This window comes from Oncorhynchus mykiss, chromosome 20, assembly GCF_013265735.2.
Source record: "Oncorhynchus mykiss isolate Arlee chromosome 20, USDA_OmykA_1.1, whole genome shotgun sequence".
In the NCBI taxonomy this organism is placed as follows: Eukaryota; Metazoa; Chordata; class Actinopteri; order Salmoniformes; family Salmonidae; genus Oncorhynchus; species Oncorhynchus mykiss.
In genome coordinates this window covers 25,344,475-25,364,814 of record NC_048584.1, presented here as the reverse complement: position 1 = coordinate 25,364,814, position 20,340 = coordinate 25,344,475, and the positions used below count along the sequence as shown (strand labels likewise).

Below are 20,340 nucleotides of genomic sequence, written 5' to 3'. Positions count from 1 at the left end.
CACCTCCTGCCGCGGTTTATTAAAGGGCCAGTAACAATTTATATGCTGAGTCAAAAAGGAATAGCTGTGTACACGTTTTGACTAATTACATCTTACTTGATAGATTAAGTTGGCTTCTTTTTCATTTGTGAAGTTTCACATTCAGTTTCTACAAGTCATCATCTTCATAATCACCATCATCATCATTATCACCATCATAATGATCATATGAAAGGTGCAATATGCAGAAATCGATCTGCTATTTCCTGGTCACAAAAATTCTAAAAGTTCCCCTAATTTCAGTTTATGTGACAAAACAAGAAGTCATTGTGTACCTCCTAAACCATAACTAAAAATATTGTCTTTTCAGCTGTTTGAAGCTGGTGTACAAAATACAAAAATGATACTTAAGCACGGGAAGCATAGAAATAGTGCAAATAGAACAGATCTACCACTTCTTAGACTTGCTTTCAATGAGAATGACAGATATATAACTCACATTTCTATGTGAATTTGGTGGGTTTGCCTAAAAAGGTGCATATTGCAGCTTTAACACAGTATAAAACAGTAACTTAGAGAAAGCAGGCGACAACAACACTTTGTAGTTTTTTTAATATTTTTTTTATTTCGGCAATAATGTATTTTTGTCATCATCAGATTCAGATCAGGTCACCTCAATGTCATGCCCAGAGCCAGCAAAGCATTAGGGTGCCTTCAAATTATTTTATTTTTCTCATCATAGTATCATAAAGAATATATTTCATCACACAGAATACATACTCAGTATATTACAATAAATCCTGGTAGATACTAAAGGTTTCCCATTTGGAATGCACACTGTCATTCTGAAGGTCCCACAGTCAGCTCCACCACTGTGTCTAGTAACTGGTTGAAATGGCTTTTCCAGTGGCACGGTATGAGATCATGATAACATAAAGATATTCTGAGAGAATATTGATCATCTCTGGGAAGGCTTGATATCACCAAAGCTATTACTGTTCTATTGTTCCATAACCTTCTGTCAAATCAATCAGCATCATTCGTTTAAATCAATCGTACGTGAATGATAAAAAATAAAAAATAAAAAACATTTGGTGGACATAAGAGGAAAACACTAAAGCAAAAACAAAATGTGGCACTGTTGGTTTAATCAATTTTTATATTGAAATAATTACTTTTTCATGTTGGACACTGAAAAACATATATCATCTTAATAAGCCACACCCATAGTGATGGAATGTTTTAGCTGTTCTCTATCAATTTTTTTTATAGAAATCGTTCGAGCCCTGGATGCTGATTGGCTGAAAGCCGTGGTATATGAGACAATATAACATTGGCAGGATGCATGATGCAAATCTACTTGTTTACAGTTCTAACCATATGTATGTGACAAATAAAATTTGATTTGATTTGATTTGATTTAATTATGTTGGTAACCAGTTTATAATAGCTATAAGGCACCTCGGGGGTTAATGGTGTATTGCCAATATATCACGGCTATGGGCTGTATCCAGGCACTCCGTGTTGCGTTGTGCGCAAGAACAGCCCTTAGCCATGGTATATTGACCATATATCACACCCCCTCATGCTTTATTGCTTAAATATCCCACCTCTCCTTTTGGTCCCTCGCCCAGTCGATAACATCATCAGGGATCATTAGATATCATAATAGGCCAATTAGGGGTCCAGGATTTTATGGCTGGCTCTTGAAGTCGGGGTCCGTCAGAACTTCAATGGGACGGTGCCTAAATACAATGCTTTGATAGTGGTACCAATACCCCTCTACCCAGGGGGCCCAGGGATTTATGATTACTTCCTTGTGTGCCCCCTTGTGTTATCTAATCAAACATGGACTGTGTGTGTGTGTGTGCATGCGTAGGGGGTACAGGGACTTTAATGACCCAGAGGGAGGGGACCTGTAATTTCTTAAGTAGAACACATCTCACCCAGATTGTTCCACATGCTGTCAATTACCCCAAAAGGGTCTGGAAAAGCAATAACCTGGCTAATTAATTTATAATGGGCAGATTTAGCCAAAAAAGGAAACACTTGTGGACAGCTGTTTCACAGGACACGTGCAACTACAGCATGTTGTAAAAAATACATACAATTCAGAGAGAAGCAGCAAAATAGTAAATATATTTCAATTTCTGTGATTTGTAAAAGCAACTTTTTCCCTCTTATGGGGAGTCTCTTAGTTCCCACAGTAGTTCTGTCAGAAGCCACAGCCTACAATCTGGTCCATGTGTCCCAACTCCCCCAGCCAGGCATTAGGAGAAGGAGAGCCCTATTCAATCATGGAGGATCGCTTTATGAAAAGTCACCAAGCCACAGATGGAAATGAGTGAAGTAGTCCCAAACTGGTTACCCATGATTAAACAGGCCCTGCTTTTCATCTTCCAAAGTCCTTTGAACTTTGCTTCTGTCAATATCTTTTAATGTCCTTTCCAGGCTGTATGTCTGTCTCTGAGGCTCAGAGAGGCTCTGTGAAGCTTTTCAGTACCTCTGAGGAGTCCCCTAACCCCAGTTAATGGGTATAGCCTCCTGCCTCTATCCCCCGTCTCTACCGTCAAGAGATATGTTTTCAACAAAAGGATTAACCAAGGGTGTAGGCCAGCCCATTCCAATCCCTGTACTATATCTTCTCTATCCTCTGTCCTAACCAATCATATCCCTGGCTTGGACATTTTAGTAGGTTAGTGCTGGATCAGGTTGACTGGGATCACATTAGCTTCAACACCATCTGACACACATCCTCTACAAACAACATTATGGCACAGTCTGAGTCTGCCTGTGTCTACGACTCGGACAGAGGGATGGGGTTTGGACAGTCTGCTTAAAATAGTGATGAGCTGATGAATGATTTACTGTCATTGATGTTTTTCAACTCCCTCCTCTCATTGAGATCATTGAGTTATGTAATTTCCCCTCATTACTCTCTCGCGCTCTCTCTCTCTCTCTCTCGTTTCACTGTAGCCTCTGTGTTACTCTGTTTGGCTTGGCTAGCTGGTTACAGTGGGATTGGGGTGAGAAAACAGGGAGGGAGAGAGAGCAGGAAAAAACAAGAGAAAGTGAAAGTATTTCTTTGAGCACTAAGGCTTGCTGACAGACCATACCAAGCCAGGCCATAAATAAGGTACTGTAATAAGGCTCTGTGTTCCTTCACCTTGATAAAGCGGTCCGAGTGGAGCAGAGTGGACTGGGCAAGGTCAGGAGGGGACAGCTGTAGCCATGTAAAATCATTTCACAGGCCTATTGATACGATGTATCACTACCCGTTAACCATACACACAGACAGCACCTACACACTGATGAAAGGCAGGTGGGTCACACAAACACTGACTTCATCCTCCTCAGTGTTCCTCTGAAGTGTTGGATATTCCTATGTGAAAGACTTGTGGGCCGTTATAGGGAAACAATCTTAGATAATCATTGTAGCAAATGAGCTATTATTAGTTATAATTTCATGTGATGTTCCTACTCAACACATTCACTGTTTACTAAAAACATTGTCTCAGCGTATGTTACCATGGTTACAGTCATACAATTTAATTTCACTCTGCATTCACATCAACACCATTCCTCCATACCCTTTAAAGTATCCATACCATTATTGAACATTTATTTATTTAGAGAAAAAAACAGTGATCATAGACTACATGACCAAAAGTATATGGACACCTCCTCATCGAACAGCTCATTCCAAAATCATGGGCATTAATACGAGTTGGTCCCCCCCCCCCCCCCCCCCCCCCCCCCCCTTGCTATATATAACAGCCTCCCCTCTTCTGGGAAGGCTTTCCACTAGATGTTGGAACATTGCTGCGGGGGCTTCCATTCAGCCACAAGAGCATTAATGAGGTAAAACACTGATGTTGGGCGATTAGGCCGGGCTCGCAGTCGGCATTCCAATTCACCCCAACGGTGTTTGATGGGGTTGAGGTCAGGGCTCTGTGCTGGCCAGTCAAGTTCTTCCACACCAATCTCAACAAACCATTTCTGTATGGATATCGCTTTGTGCACGGGCGCATTGTCATGCTGAAACAGGAAAGGGCCTTCCCCAAACTGTTGTCACAAAGTTGGAAGCACAGAATAATCTAGAATGTATGTAAGCTGTAGCTTTAAGATTTTCCTTCACTGGACGGGGGCCTAGCCCGAACCATGAAAAACAGCCCAAGACCATTATTCCTCCTCCACCAAACTTTACAGTTGGCACTATGCATTGGGGAAGGTAGTGTTCTCCTGGCAGCCACCAAACCCAGATTAGTCCGTCAGACTGCCAGATGGTGAAGCGTGATTCATCCGTCCAGAGAACGCGTTTTCACTGCCCCAGACTCCAATGGCGACGAGCTTTACACCACTCAAGTCAACGCTTGGCATTGCGTATGGTGATCTTAGGCTTGTGTGCGGCTGCTCAGCCATGGAAATCCATTTCATGAAGCTCCCGACGAAGAGTTTTTGTGCTGACGTTGTTTCCAGAGGCAGTTTGACACTCGGATGTAAGTGTTGCAATTGAGAATAGACCATCTTTACACGCTACACACGTCATCACTCAGTGGTCCCATTCTGTGAGCTTGTATTGCCTACCACTTCACAGCTGAGACGTTGTTGCTCCTAGATGTTTCCATTTCACAATAACAGCACTTTCAGTTGACCGGGGCAGCTCTAGCAGGGCAGACATTTTAGGAACTGGCTTGTTGACTTTGAACGTTCACTTTGAACGTCACTGAACTCTTCAGTAAGGCCATTCTACTGCCAATGTTTGTCTATGGAGATTGCATGGCCATGTGCCTCATTTTATAAACTGGTCAGCAACGGGTGTGGCTGATATAGCTGAATCCACTAATTTGAAGACGGTCCACATACTTTTGTATATATAATGTATATCCCTTCAGATTCTGTATAATGATAGGCTTATTTTGCGTACAGTGAAAACACCCCACAGAGAAAAAAGCAGATGAGAATTTTGGAATTATGATAAAACTGTGACTTTACCAACACTGAGTCTGTACTTGTATGTCTATGTGCCCTGAGTCTGTGCTTGTAGGTGTATATACATTACAGGTCAAAGGTTTGGACACACCTACTCATTCAAGTTTTTACTATTTTCTACATTGTAGAATAATAGTGAAGACATCAAAACTATGAAATAACACAATAGAATCATGTACTAACCAAAAAGTGTTAAAAACATTTAAATATATTTTATATTTGAGATTCTTCAAAGTAGCCACCCTTTGCCTTGATGACAGCTTTGCACTCTCTTGGCATTCTCTCAACCAGCTTCACCACGAATGCATTTCATTGAACAGGTGTGCCTTGATTGTGGAATTTCTTTCCTTCTTAATGCATTTGAGCCAATCAGTTGTGTTGTGACAAGGTAGGGTTGGTATACAGAATATAGCCCCATTGGATAAAAGACCAAGTTTCTATATTGGCAAGAACAGCTTAAGTAAGCAAAAGAGAAACAACAGTCCATCATTATTATAAGACATGAAGGTCAGTATATCCAGAAAATCTGAAAAACTTTTAAAGTTTCTTCAAGTGCAGTCGCAAAAACCATCAAGCGCTACGATAAAACTGGCTCTCATGAGGTCCGCCACAGGAAAGGAAGACCCAGAGTTACCTCTACTGCAGAGGATAATTTCATTAGAGTTAATTGCACCTCAGATTGCAGACCAAATAAATGCTTCACAGAGTTCAAGTAACAGACACATCTCAACATTAACTGTTCAGAGGAGACTGTGTGAATCAGGCCTTCATGGTCGAATTGGAGGAAAGAAACCACTACTAAAGGACACTAATAAAAAGAAGCGACTTGCTTGGGTCAAGAACCACGAGCAATGGACATTAGACCGATGGAAATCTGTCCTTTGGTCTGATGAGTCCAAATTTTAGATTTTTGGTTCCAACTGCCGTTTCTTTGTGAAACGTAGAGTAGGTGAATGGATGATCTCTGCATGTGTGGTTCCTACCGTGAAGCATGGAGGAGGAGGTGTGATGGTGTGAGGGTGCTTTACTGGTGACACTGTCAGGGATTTATGTAGAATTCAAGGCACACTTAACCAGCATGGCTACCACAGCATTCTGCAACAATACGCCATCCAATCTGGTTTGGGCTAAGTGGAACTATCATTTGTTTTTCAACAGGACAATGACTCAACACACCTCCAGGCTGTGTAAGGACTATTTGACCAAGGAGAGTGATGGAGTGCTGCATCAGATGACCTGGCCTCCACAATCAACCAACCTCAACCCAATTGAGATGGTTTGGGATGAGTTGGACCACAGAATGACGGAAAAGCAGCCAACAAGTGCTCAGCATATGTGGGAACTCCTTCAAAACTGTTGGAAAAGCATTCCTCAGGAAGCTGGTTGAAAGAATGCAAAGAGTGTGCAAAGCTGTCATCAAGGCAAAGGTTGGCTACTTTGAAGAATCTTAAATATAAAACTATTTTGATTTGTTTGGTTACTACATGATTCCATATGTGTTATTTCATCATTTTGATGTCTTCACTATTATTCTGTAATGTAGAAAATGTAAAATAAAGAAAACTCTTGAATGAGTAGGTGTGTCCAAAATGTTTACCTGTACTGTATATATACAGGTAAATGCCAAAATAAAGGTAACACCAGCATAAAGTGTCTTAAGGGTGTTGGGCCACCACGATCCCCAAGAACAGCTTCAATGTGCCTTGGCATAGATTCTACTATCGGAGGGATTCGACACCATTCTTTCATGAGAAATTCCATAATTTGGTGTTTTGTTGATGGTGGTGAAAAACGCTGTCTCATGCGCCACTCCAGAATCTCCCATAAGTGACTGAGATGGCCATGGCATATGGTTTGCACTGTTTTCACGCTCATCAAACCATTCAGTGACCACTCATGCCCTGTGGATGGGGGCATTGTCATCCTATAGGGGCATAACCATGGTAGCCAAAATAATGGCTGCCCAGCATTTTTATACATGACCCTAAGCATGATGGGATGTTAATTGTTTAATTAACACAAGAACCACACCTGTGTGGAAGCATGCTGCTTTCAATATACTTTGTATCCCTCGTTCACTTGTGTTTCCATGATTTTGGCAGTTACCTATATGTGAAGTGCCCTTTCAGCTTGGCATGGAGGGCAGGCACCAGTGCCTACCTACCCTCCCTCTTCTTCTCCTGGGCATCCTGTACAGTCTCTTGTATCCATACACACAGTGGATGCTTTGTATAAAGCTTATGTTGAAGAACTGTTATCATGAATTATCACATGTTAGCACAGACAATAGTCCCCTATTCAGATAGGACTCACAGTCAGTCACACCTGCATTGTGCATTTCATCATCATCATCATCATCATCATCATCATCACCATCATCGTCGTTACACAACGTGAGAGAAAGAGGTGAATCCATTCCATGACATCATCTCTTGGCGCCGACTCAAAGGCTTCTTGCCCGCAATTATGATGTCACTAACAGAGAGTAGCACCTGATCCAAGTGAGAGACCTGCAAATGTGCCTATTCTCTGTCTGTTTTTCAAAATGGCCCCCGTGTCTGAGCCTGCTCCTGTCTGTGTGACCCCGCATGTAGGAACCATTGAACTCAAAGAACACTCTAGGGTGTGTTTTTATCATGACACATTATATTATACATCATTACACATTCACTGTTAACGCTTAACGCTGTCTCAGTGTATTTTACCAGGGTTACACTCATACAATTTCAAGGCCCCTCTCCATTCATATCAATCCCTCCCCTATTTGTCTACCCCCCCACTACTTACATCCCTTCCCATCCTTTACAGTATCCATACAGTACCAGGAAACCCATTGAAAAATAATTTATTTTGGAAATGTACCGTGATCATATATCCATTCAGATTCTGTATAATGATAGGCTTATTTTGCGTACAGTGAAAACACCCCACAGAGAAAAAAGCAGATGAGAATTTTGGAATTATGATAAAACTGTGACTTTACCAACACTGAGTCTGTACTTGTATGTATGTGACTTTTCAGCTGGCCATGGAGGGCAGGCACCAGGTGGGCAGTGCCTACCTGCCCTCCCTCTTCTTCTCCTGGGAATCCTGTACAGTCTCTTGTATCCATACACACAGTGGATAATGCTAATGTTGAAGAAGTGTTATCATCAATAATCACACATCAGCACAGACAATAGTCTCATATTCAAATAGGACTTACAGTCAGTCACACCTGCATTGTGCCTTTCGCTCATCATCATCTTCATCCTCATCATCATCATTGTTACACAACGTGAGAGAGAGAGAGAGGAGAATCCATTCCATGACATCTCTTTGCGCGAGCTCAAAGACTTCCCATGATGATGTCACTGACAGAGAGCAGCACCTGAGCCAAATGAGAGAGATCCCAAAGGGCCTGGAGATGAAGAGCTCCAGAAACTGCTTCTCCAATAGAAATCCCCGATCACGTTTGTCGGCGATGTCATGGCGACGTTAGCTAGCTATGCTCACGTGCGGGCCGTCAAATCAGAAACACTCCTTCGATATAAAGTCGTTTTTTGACTAAAATAAAAAAAAGTGTCAGTATCACTTTCACAGGGTGGGAGTAATGACATGTTAAGACCTTGCCTTGAATCTACTCTTGGTTTGAAAACTCTGTGGAGACCAGCGGAACTGTCTATTTTCTGTCTGTTTTTAAAAATGGCCCCAGTGTCTGAGCCTGCTACTCTCTGTGAGCCCGCATGTAGGAACCATTGAACTCCAAGAACACTTAAGATGCTGGCTGTGTTTTTATAACTTCCACTCTTTATAGTTTGATGTGGAAGCGGGACAATGTCACTGTCTGATGTTGTTGTTGTGGGCCACTGGGCATGTGCGGTGGCGGTGTGTTGATGAGGGTTGTGAGTGAGTCGTGACTCCACAGGGTAGGTTAGATCATCAGGGTAGGTAGAGCTTTTAGATGTCTTCCCACCCACCACCTGTCAGATCAAGGGAAGGCTCATAGTGGCTGATGAGCCCCTGTAGTAGTAATAACATTTGGGATGTGCACTATTTATTTATGTAGGGAATTGGTTGTCATTTGTGCCGCAGACCCTGGTAAGGTCCCATTCAGCAGTCTGTATTCTTAAGTGGTGTCAGATCTCACAATAACTATGTTATAATTAGGGATTAACACAGGAATCCAGGATCCCAGGATTTCCTGACCAAGCTCTTTCCCGATTCTCGAGAAGGAAAATTACGATCACTGGAACAATAATATATAATTTCTTTGGAAGAATACAAAATACTCATGTGCGAATATCTGCATGAAATGGATTTTAACTATCTAACTTCATTCACACATTAGTCTAGGGATCACAACACAAGCAGCCTACCAATTTAGTCTACTCAACACAAGTCCCCAATAAATGCCTTTTCATTTTTAACGGGCATTGTTGACTATCATGAAACTGTAGCAGGCTACACGCGACCTCTCAATGTAGTTATGGTAGGCAGTCTCCATCTCACATTCACAAATCTCCTAACTTTAGCTGTGTGGCACTGGCAGAAGCTCCAAAATATAAACTGCTTCTCACTGTTAACAAAACGACTGATACATTGTGTCTGCAATAGCGCTCAAGAGGAAATAGACACTTGCAACGTTATCCCATGATGTTACACTAACAAAAGCGAGGTCACGGGCTTTAGAGTCAGATTTGCGGGCAATTTATAAACTGCGGGTCCGTCCATGGTGCTGAATCTCCGCCGCTATTGCGGCCATTTGCTTATCTGTTTGTTTAGTGCAGCATCAGATATGTTCCCTGAGACCAAGTCACCACAATAAGCAGATTACCATGAAGTAAAAACAGCCACAACCTTCCTGCAATCCACTGATAGCCAGGTGCAAGGGGAGAGGGAAGGAACAACAAGCTGGCTGAAATATTTCAGTAAATGGTAGGCTAAAATGAATATAATTTTCACTAGGCTGTATAAGCTCATAACATTTTTACCAGTAGGCCAACAGTGCTGCATTGGCCTATATTACAACTAAAATACAGTGTCAAACAGTATGTGGAACCTTTAGAATTACCTGGATAAATTGGTCATTCATCTAAGTCACGGCAATAGACAAACACTGTGTGCTTAATCTAATAGCATACCAATTATTGTACTTTTCTTGTCGATATTGAGTACATCATGTAAACTTTCACAGTGTAGGTTGGAAAAAAGTATGTGAACCCCTAGGCTAATGACTTCTCCAAAAGCTAATTGGATTCAGGAGTCAGCTAACCTGGAGTCCAATCAATGAGACGAGATTGGAGATGTTGGTTAGAGCTGCCCTGCCCTATAAAAAACACTCTCAAAATGTGAGTTTGCTATTCACAAGAAGCATTGCCTGATGTGAACCATGCCTTGAACAAAAGAGATCTCAGAAGACATAAGATTAAGAATTGTTGACTTACATAAAGCTGGAAAGGGTTGCAAAAGTATCTCTAAAAGCCTTGACGTTCATCAGTTCACGGTAAGACAAATTGTCTATAAATGGAGAAAGTTCCGCATTGTTGCTACTCTCCCTATGAGTAGCCGTCCTGCAAATATGACTGCAAGAGCACAGCGCAGAATGCTCAATGAGGTTAAGAATAATTCTAGTGTCAGCTAAAGACTTACAGAAGTCTCTGGAACATGCTAACATCTCTGTTGACGAGTCTACAATACATATAACACCAAACAAGAATGTGTTCATGGGAGGACACCACGAAACAAGCCACTGCTGTCCAAAAAAAAACATTGCTGAACGTCTGAAGTTCGCAAAAGAGCACCTAGATGTTCCACAGCGCTACTGGCAAAATATTCTGTGGACATAAGAAACTAAAGTTGAGTTGTTTGGAAGGAACACACAAAACTATGTGTGGAGAAAAAAAGGCACAGCACACCAACATCAAAACCTCATCCCAACTGTAAAGTATGGTGGAGGGAGCATCAGGGTTTGGGGCTGCTTTGCTGCCTCAGAGCCTGGACAACTTGCTATCATCAACAGAAAAATGAATTCCCAAGTTTATCAAGACATTTTGCAGGAGATTGTAAGGCTATTTGTCCGCCAATTGAAGCTCAACATAAGTTGGGTGATGCAACAGGACAACGACCCAAAACACAGAAGTAAATCAACAACAGAATGGCTTCAACAGAGGAAAATAAGCCTTCTGGAGTGGCACAGTCAGAGTCCTGACCTCAACCTGATTGAGATGATGTGGCATGACCTCAAGAGAGCGGTTCACACCAGACATCCCAAGAATATTGCTGAACTGAAACAGTTTTGTGAAGAGGAATGGTCCAAGATGTCTTCTGACCGTTGTGCAGGTCTGATCCGCAACTACAGAAAACGTTTGGTTGGGTTTATTGTTGCCAAAGGATTTGAATGTTTACACGGTGTGTTCAATAAAGGCATGAACACAAGTAATTGTTTGTGTGTTATTAGTTTAAGCAGGCTGTGTTTGTCTATTGTTGTGATTTAGATGAAGATCAGATCAAATGTTAAGACCAATTTATGCAGAAATCCAGGTCATTCCAAAGGGTTCACATACATAGTGTATTGACTGAGAACTTGTTTAATTGCGACAAATACAACAAGTAACTGTTAGATTCCTGTGTATATTTATCCATTTACAGTGGTATAACTCCGTCAGATTTTTTTTGCTGGTAATATATGCTTTAAAATAGCATTTCTGGTTTGAACGGGAATAACAGGATTCCCGGGAAGGGCTTGTAATTTTGTCGGGAAGGAAAAGTGGTAGATTTTACGGAAAATATTAATCCCTAGTTATAATCAATCAATGCATGTCTGATACACTAAAGGACATTGAAAAACAAAACTTGAAGACCAACCTGAACATTTTCTCTTTAGACATATAGTACATTTCACTTCCTTTCCCATCTCCTCCCTGGCCAGGTGACCGGCCCTTGTATAGTACGTACAGCACAGAGGCACAGAGATGTGACTTGCCTGTGACATCGAAATGCTGTCAGACTCAATTGTGCATGCGCTATAGGCTATGCCACGCCAGAGAGCTGATTCCAAGGAGGGTCGTGGTCCATAGATCTTTGGGCAGAGGTCACTAACATGTCTCACATGAAGACAGAAACTTCCTTTGGCCAAATTGGACAGGCCCCGGCATCTCAAAACCGCCAGAATAATGGTGGGCTCATTTCAGCCTCAATTTCCCATCTCCTCGTTTTTCACTTTCATCACTTTGTCCTTTCTATACCCTGTGCCTCTCTCTATCATTCAAATTCGCTAGTATGGCTCCATTTTGGGATCCCACTTGGTGCTTGTTATCCGAGTGTGGATCGACGCCATGACACTTTTATCGTCTTCTAGATATTTTTTTACAAGAATATCTTGACTTTTTACAGAACCTAACTAGATTATTCTCTTGTTGAATGTGTGTAGAAGTGTAACAATGAAAAATAAAAATAAATAATATATTTTTTTAAACTCATGCAACTTGATCAAGCAGCAACACTAACAGAAAAGCGAATAGATACTATCATGTTCTAAGGAGCTGTCTCAGTAGCTGTCGTGATTAAAAAATGAAAATAAAACTATACCAGCACACGCACACAAGAGGAAAAAAGTACTGAAAGAAAGTATGTAACTTCTGTCCTGTCTGTATACAGTATGTTCGTTAAAACATAACTCAGCAATAAAAAGAAAATAGAAATACAAGCAAGAATTGTTTTGAATAACACCAGCCATGACAGAAACCAAAATGAAAATGATAGACTTTGAGGGTTTGTTTGTTGTGTGTTTTGTGTTTACTCTCTAAACAAACACACATTGGGCGGCGGGGTGGGCTTTGTTTTCAGAAGGGAGCACGGATCCCTCTCTTTGCATCAAACGAAGGAAGAGAACCCGGCAATTGGGGCCCGAGATCCAGGGGCGGGGCTGGGGCTGCTGGGGGGCCAGTAGGACAGGGTGTTGGAATGGCTGGAGGGGGTGGAGGTGGAGAGCTGCTGAGAGGGGGTGGGAGTCCGGCTGCCTTTAGGCCTGAAGAGACTACCTTGGCCCTGGGGTGGGAGGCCCTGGGGTTGGCCCTGGGCTTGACCCTGGGTCTGGAGCTTAAGCGGAGGGGTGGTGGAGGTGAGCTGGGGTGGCAATGGGGGCAGGGGTGGTGGCGGGGCGCAGGGCTCTGGGTCGCCCGACTCTGACTCAGTGTAGCTGTAGGCTTGAGCCCTGGAAATGCCTTTCTGTTGGCGGCGCCAGGAGTTGTAGTAGGTTGGGTCACTGATGTAGTGGCTCACGAAAGAGTGGGTCTTCTGTCTGTTCTGGTCCACCTCATACTCACTGTCACTGCCCTGAGAGGGGAGAGGGGGAGAGGAGTGGGGGTGATGGGACAGGGGGAGGAAAAGAGCAAGAGAGGAGTTATTATCAGAATACTAGCACATACAATGCCTTCAGAAAAAATTAAAACCCCTTGACCTTTTCCACATTTTGTTGTGTTACAAAGTGAAATTAAAATATTTTAATTGTCGTTTTTTTCGTCAACGATCTACATAAAATACTCTGTAATGTCAAAGTGGAATTAAAATTACAATATCATTTTTTAAATGGAAAATAAAACACTAATATATTTTGATTAGATGAGTATTCAACACCCTGAATCAATACATGTGAGAATCACCTTTGGCAGTGATTACAGCAACGTCTTTCTTTGCCCATGATAAAAAAAATGTATTCAAGCTTTGTCAAGTATTGTCATAGATTTTCAAGCGAATTTAAGTCAAAACTGTAACTAGGCCCCTCAGGAACATTCAATGTCGTCTTGGTATGTAAATCCATTGTATATTACATTTTGGCCTTGTGTTTTAGGTTATAGTCCTGCTGAAAGGTGGATTTATCTCCCAGTGTCTGTTGGAAAGCAGACTGAACCAGGTTTTGCTCTAAGACATTGCCTGTGCTCAGCTCTATTCCATTTATTTGTATCCTAAACAACTCCCTAGCCCTTGTGGATGACAAGCATACCCATAACATGATGCAACCACCACCATCCTTCAAAATGTGTATTGTTTGGATTTACCCCAAACATAATGCTTTGTATTCAGGACTAAAAGTAAATTCCTTTGACACATTTCTTTGCAGTATTACTTTAGTGCCTTATTGCAAACAGGATGCATGTTTTGGAATATTTTTTATTCTGTATAGGCTTCCTTCTTCTCACTCCATCATTTAGGTTAGTAATGTGGAGTAACTACAATGTTGTTAATCCATCCTCAGTTTTCTCCTACCACAGCCATTTAACTATGTAACTGGTTTAAAATCACCATAGGCGGGTCTCCCGAGTGGCACAGCGGTCTAAGGCACTGCATCCCAGTGCTAGAGGCATCACTACAGACCGGTTTTCGATCCCGGGCTGTATCCAACCGGCTGTGATCGGGAGTCCCATAGGGCGGTGCACAATTGGCCCAGGGTCGTCCAGGTTAGGGGAGGGTTTGGCCGGGGGCTTTACTTGGCTCATCTCGCTCTAGCGACTCCTTGTGGAACGCTGGGCACCTGCAGGCTGGCTTCTGGGCACACATTGGTGCGGCTGGCTTCTGGTTTAAGCGGGCAGGTGCTTAGCAGGTCATGTTTCAGAGGATGCATGAATCGACCTTCGCCTCCCGAGCACGTTGGGGAGTTGTAGCAATGAGACAAGAACAAAATGGCCTTGTGGTGAAATATCTGGGCGGTTTCCTTCCTCTCCATCAACTGAGTTAGGAAGGGCGCCTGTATCTTTAGAGTGACTGGGTGTATTGATACACCATACAAAGTGTAATTAATAACTTCCCCATGCTCAAAAGGGTATTCAATGTCTGCTTTTTTCCCCCTACCAATAGGTTCCCTTCTTTGCGAGCCACTGGAAAACCTCCCTGGTCTTTGTCGTTGAATTTGTGCTTGAAATTGACAAGCTCAACTGAGGGACCTTACAGATACAGTGCATTTGGAAAATAATCAGACCCCTTGACTTATTCCACATTTTGTTACGCTACAGCCATGTTCTAAAAATGATTAAATCGTTTTTTCCCCATCAATCTACACACAATACCCCATAATGACAAAGCAAAAACTGTTTTTTAGAAATGTTTGCAAATTTAAAAAAATAACTGAAATATCACATTTACTCAGTACTTTGTTGAAGCACCTTTGGCAGCGATTACAGCCTCGAGTCTTCTGGGGTGTGACGCTACAAGCTTGGCACAACCGTATTTGGGGAGTTTCTCCCATTCTTCTCTGCAGGTCCTGTCAAGCGCTGTCAGGTTGGATGGGGAACGTCGCTGCACAGCTATTTTCAGGTCAATGATGTTCGATCGGGTTGAAGTCCAGGCTCTGGTTGGGCCACTCAAGGACATTCAGAGATTTGTCCAGAAAGTAACTCCTGCGCTGTCTTGGCTGTGTGCTTAGGGTCGTTGTCCTGTTGGAAGGTGAACCTTCGCCCCAGTCTGAGGTCCTGAGCGCTCTAGAGCAGGTTTTCATCAAGGATCTCTCTCTATACTTTCCTCCATTCATCTTTCACTTCGATCCTAATTAGTCTTGCAGTCCCTGCCTTCTTCCATTTAAGAATGATGGAGGCCACTATGTTCTTGGGGACCTTAAATGCTGCAGACAATTTTTGGTACCCAACCCCAGATCTGTGCCTCGACACAATTCTGTCTCTGAGCTCTACGGAAAATTCCTGCGACCTCAGGGCTTGGTTTTTGCTCTGACAACTGTGGAGCCTTATATAGACAGGTGTGTGCTTTTCCAAATAATGTCCAATCAATTGAATTTACCACAGGTTGTTTCCAATCAAGTTGTAGAAACATCTCATGGAAACAGGATGCACCTGAGCTCATTTTTGAGTCTAATATCAAAGGGTCTGAATAAGCTATTTCTGTTCTGTTTTTTTATACATTTGCAAAAAAAAAAAAAATTTGCTTTGTAATAATTGGGTTTTGTGTGTAGATGGTTAGGATTTTTTTTATTTAATACATTTTAGAATAAGGCTGAAATGTAACCAAATGTGCAAAAAGTGAAGAGGTCTAAATACTTTCCGAAGGCACTGCAATTGTATGTGTGGGATATAGAGATTGGGTAGTAATTCAAAAACCATGTTAAACACCAATATTGCACACAGAGTGAGTCCATAAGTCTTATTATCTGACTTGTTCAGCAAATGCTTATTGACTCAAGACATTTCAGCTTTTCATTTTTATTAATTTGTACAAATTTCAAAAAACATAATTCCACTTTGACATTATGGGCTATTGTGTGTAGATCAGTGACAAAACAAATCTCAATTTAATTCATTTTCAATTCAGGCTGTAATACAACAAAATGTGGAAAAAGACAAGGGGTGTGAATACTTTATGATGACATTGTATTTCCCTGAGAAGTTAGAGATGTGACAATGTGTGTTATTGGGATGTTCAGAGCAAAGTGTCTTTCGATAACATACACACCCACCACCAAACACCCACGCCCCCACACCCACCCACCCACCCACCACCAAACACACAAGGTTGTCTATGCATGATCATGATTGGAGAGGAAAGTGACTCGTTACTGGACGTGCAGAGTAATCGGATCATTAACACAAGGGTTGATTGACTGGGTTTCACGTTACATTAACCATCATCACTACAACAGCCACATGTTGAGCTAACATCGACTATGGGCATCCATCATACACAGTACGACACCAAGAAGACACAGGAGAGGATCCTAGAGGAGTTTAACGGAAGGAGAAGAGAGGAGAAGAGGAAGAGAGGAGCAAGGGGGATGGGGGCTAGGGATAAGTCAGTCTCCTACTACCAGTCTACAGACACACAAGCAGGCAGAAAGCCACATATCCTCACCCAATTCAGTGGAAGCACACGCAGACCACCCGTCCCATACGAGAACACGAGGGCCTCCTATGGGTGACATGGACAAAGACATGCATGGTTTAAAACACCACAGTACAGTATGACGGCCACCATGACACCTCTTTGGTTCAGATCCCTCTTCGGGACCATCATCACCCCCACTTCCAGAGACGCTACACCGGTCAACTCACCTCCCTTAATAACAGAATCAAATATGCCATTTAGGAGACGCTTTTATCCAACTCAACGTACAGCAGTGTGTGCATCCAATTTCCGGATTGGTAACCCTAGCGGGAACCGAAACCACAACCCAGACTGGCAAGCGTCACGCTCTACTAACTGAGGACCACTTGAGCCTTGTTCTACCAGCCATACCTGACACACACTACCTAAAACTGATCTGACAAACAAGCCTGTGGCCCCACTCTCCGAGGGTGTCTGGGGAGTTGGGATATGCAAAAAACACATTTCCAATTTACATGCGTGTGATACACACTTGTACGTGTGTGAAATAGGACAACTATAAACACCCACAGAATTATATTATTATTATAGAATGTATTCTGTGAACTTCCTGCCCAACCTTAGGATGTAGGCTGCCACCCAATGTTCCTCTCCATTTCATTCAAACAATCACAACAGGGATTTGAGTATTTCCAATAGGCACATTCTAGTCGCTGAACCCTTCATGTGTCTTTGCTAGATGCGTGGCCTATGCTCTTTTGTTTCGTGACACCCAACATTCCAGATGAACAAACAAGAAACAACTATTTTACCACTCTGTGGGGTCTGTTCATGATCACCCAATCGGCCCTAAAGAAAGCTGCCAATCGACCAATCACAGCCAAAGATTGATGAGCTGGTTCACAAAAATGCTATCTCATACCAAAGGCAGGAGCTTTCATCATGTTCAGCTAAAATGTTAAGGCAGCATATAACAAAAGACAGTGTAACAAAGAGTTTTTCTTTTCCAGATAGTGTCAGCTTTCAGCAGCCCAGGGATGGTGGTGCTGATTTGGAGTGGTTTAAGTCTCTCTCTCTCTCTCTCTCTCTCATTTTCTTGTGGCAACGGGTCACAATAACTGTTTCTGTGATGGCATACTGGTATTTCAGCCAATAGATGTGGGATTTTATCAAAATTGGATTTGTTTTCAAATTCATACATACATTTGGCAGGAGGTTAGGAAGTGCAGCCCAGTTTTCACCTCATTTTGTAGGCAGTGTGCCTGTCTTCTCTTGAGGGCCAAGTCTGTCTACGGCGACCTTTCTCAATAGCAAGGCTATGCTCACTGAGTCTGTACGTAGTCAAAGCTTACAGTAATTTTGAGTCAGTCACAGTGGTCAGGTATTTTGCCACTGTGTACTCTCTCTCTCTCTCTCTCTCTCTCTCTCCCTATTAAATTAAATTTAAGGGCTTTATTGGCATTGGGAACATATGTTCACACTCCAAAGTAAGCGAACTAGATAATAAACAGAAGTGAAATAAACAATAAAAAACAGTAAACATTACACTCACAAATGTTCCTCTCTCTCTCTCTTTTACTCCGTCCTCCTGCCCCCTCCCCCCTCCCCCCAGGGCACTGGCATTGGCCCCTGATGTTCCACAGACAAAGCAGAGAGCACACTCAGCTCTCATGCTATTGTACTACTGCACCTGTGCTACACATGGCCACGCTCATATTCCATCCTCCCCTGCCCCCGCCCCCTCATCGCCCCCCAATACTCCACCTCTCATCATCCACTACAGCTTTCATGCCAAACTACTATATTAATGTATGTCAAAAGAATTTAGAACAGCCAGAGGAGCTGACGACAGCGATAAATCACAGTAAAAGGCCACGGCTATCTGATTCCTAGAAAAATCCCCCTCCTCCTCTGTGCTCTCTTTCTCCTCTTCTTTTCTTTCTACAGTGAATCAAAAACAGATATTGAATACAGAAAAGTCCTCAGCTTTTAACCACTTCAGTAGAGGGGGATGCTTAAAATAAAGCACACTGTTTAACAGTTTCCCCAACTTAATTTGAGTTGCTTAGCGAATAAATCTTGTGGTAATATTATTAGTTACATTAACATTTTTCTCTCTAGTGAGGAAATTCCAGATAAAAAGTTTTGCATCATCCAATGTGAAGTATCAATGGTCTCTGAGTGTCCCGTTATAGCATTGTAGCTTCATTGTAAGCACTTCAACCCCACTAGGCAGCGATGGGACCGAATGAAAGGCATTCTTGTCATGCTTCCTCCACTTTCAGCAACACAACAAGAGACAAACAAGCAAAGCAGCCCTCACACTGATCTCAGAACAGATTAAGCCTCTCCAAGTCAAGTGACATTACCTCACTCCAGAAGTATTAGCTAATGCTGTGTCCTGAAATGCTGCTGCTGTGCATGTTTGTGTACAGACTTTGAGCGTGGGAAGTTTGTGTTATGTGCATGTGTGTGTGTGTAGCTGGTTGACACACTGGATTGCATCCCACTCCGGCACACCCTCACTAGGGCTTTGGAGTGTGTGGGGAACAGATGTTTCGTTCTCCTGAAATGTTACCATCCACCCTCCCTCTCTTCCACCTCTCTCTCTTCCACCCTCCCTCCTTTCCCTTCCTCACTCCCTCTCTTCCACCCTCCCTCTCTTCCACGCTCCCTCTCTTCCACCCTCCCTCCTTTCCCTTCCTCACTCCCTCTCTTCCACCCTCTCTCCTTTCCCTTCCTCACTCCCTCTCTTCCACCCTCCCTCCTTTCCCTTCCTCACTCCCTCTCTTCCACCCTCCCTCTCTTCCACCCTCCCTCTCTTCCTCCCTCCCTCTCTTCCACCCTCCCTCCTTTCCCTTCCTCACTCCCTCTCTTCCACCCTCCCTCCTTTCCCTTCCTAACTCCCTCTTTTCCACCCTCCCTCCTTTCCCTTCCTCATTCTCTCCATTCCACATCCTTGTCCAAAAGAAACTAAAGGGTCCTATTGTGGAATCTACACTAAAATAAGATGCGTTAAATTATGCCTTGAGGTGGTACAGCCTGTGAAATGGTGATTCATTCGAACACATTAAAGGCTAATTAGGGGAGATGCTATGAATGGGCCAAGGCTTTAGGCATGCAACTCAGCTCTACACAGTCCCCAGGGGAGTTACCCTTCTATCTAAGGAAAAGAGAGAGACACCATACCAGCCAGTGGCAGATCCAAGACTGCTCTTTGCATAATTATTATGTTAAGTAACTAGAGTATCTAGAGAGATTAAGACTTCATCTCATTAACATGTGGAATATTTCTGACTGACGTTTTCTTTGGCGGGGGGTGTTTTTCATTTTCACGTTGACAGCAACATAAGGTTGACATTTTATGCTGATGAATGGCTAAAATATGCTGCTGTCGACATCATCTGTATACTTCTGGCCCTTCTTTGTACACTGTGTTAACTAACCTCCAGACGAGCTTCAATGCCATACAACTCTCCTTCCATGGCCTCCAACTGCTCTTAAATGCAAGTAAAACTAAATGCATGCTCTTCAACCGATCGCTGCCTGCCACCATAATTTGCA

At 42.8% G+C, this 20,340-nt stretch overlaps 1 protein-coding gene across 5 annotated transcripts in view; it reads right to left on the bottom strand.

Annotated features, from left to right (window-relative positions):
• Positions 1–10,389: 10,389 nt before the first annotated feature.
• The window catches only part of sdk2b (sidekick cell adhesion molecule 2b), a 461,496-nt gene continuing 451,545 nt past the window's right edge, over positions 10,390–20,340 (bottom strand). For 3 of the 5 annotated variants that reach the window (XM_036956065.1, XM_036956066.1, XM_036956067.1), the window contains exons 45-46: positions 16,804–16,860; positions 10,390–13,287 (exon numbers count right to left, since the gene is read on the bottom strand). In XM_036956065.1, the coding sequence (XP_036811960.1) occupies positions 12,826–13,287; positions 16,804–16,860 (519 nt within the window). In that variant the 3' untranslated portion in view covers positions 10,390–12,825. The remainder of the gene's footprint in view (positions 13,288–16,803; positions 16,861–20,340) is intronic. The other 2 variants (XM_036956068.1, XM_036956069.1) reach the window with 1 other exon arrangement.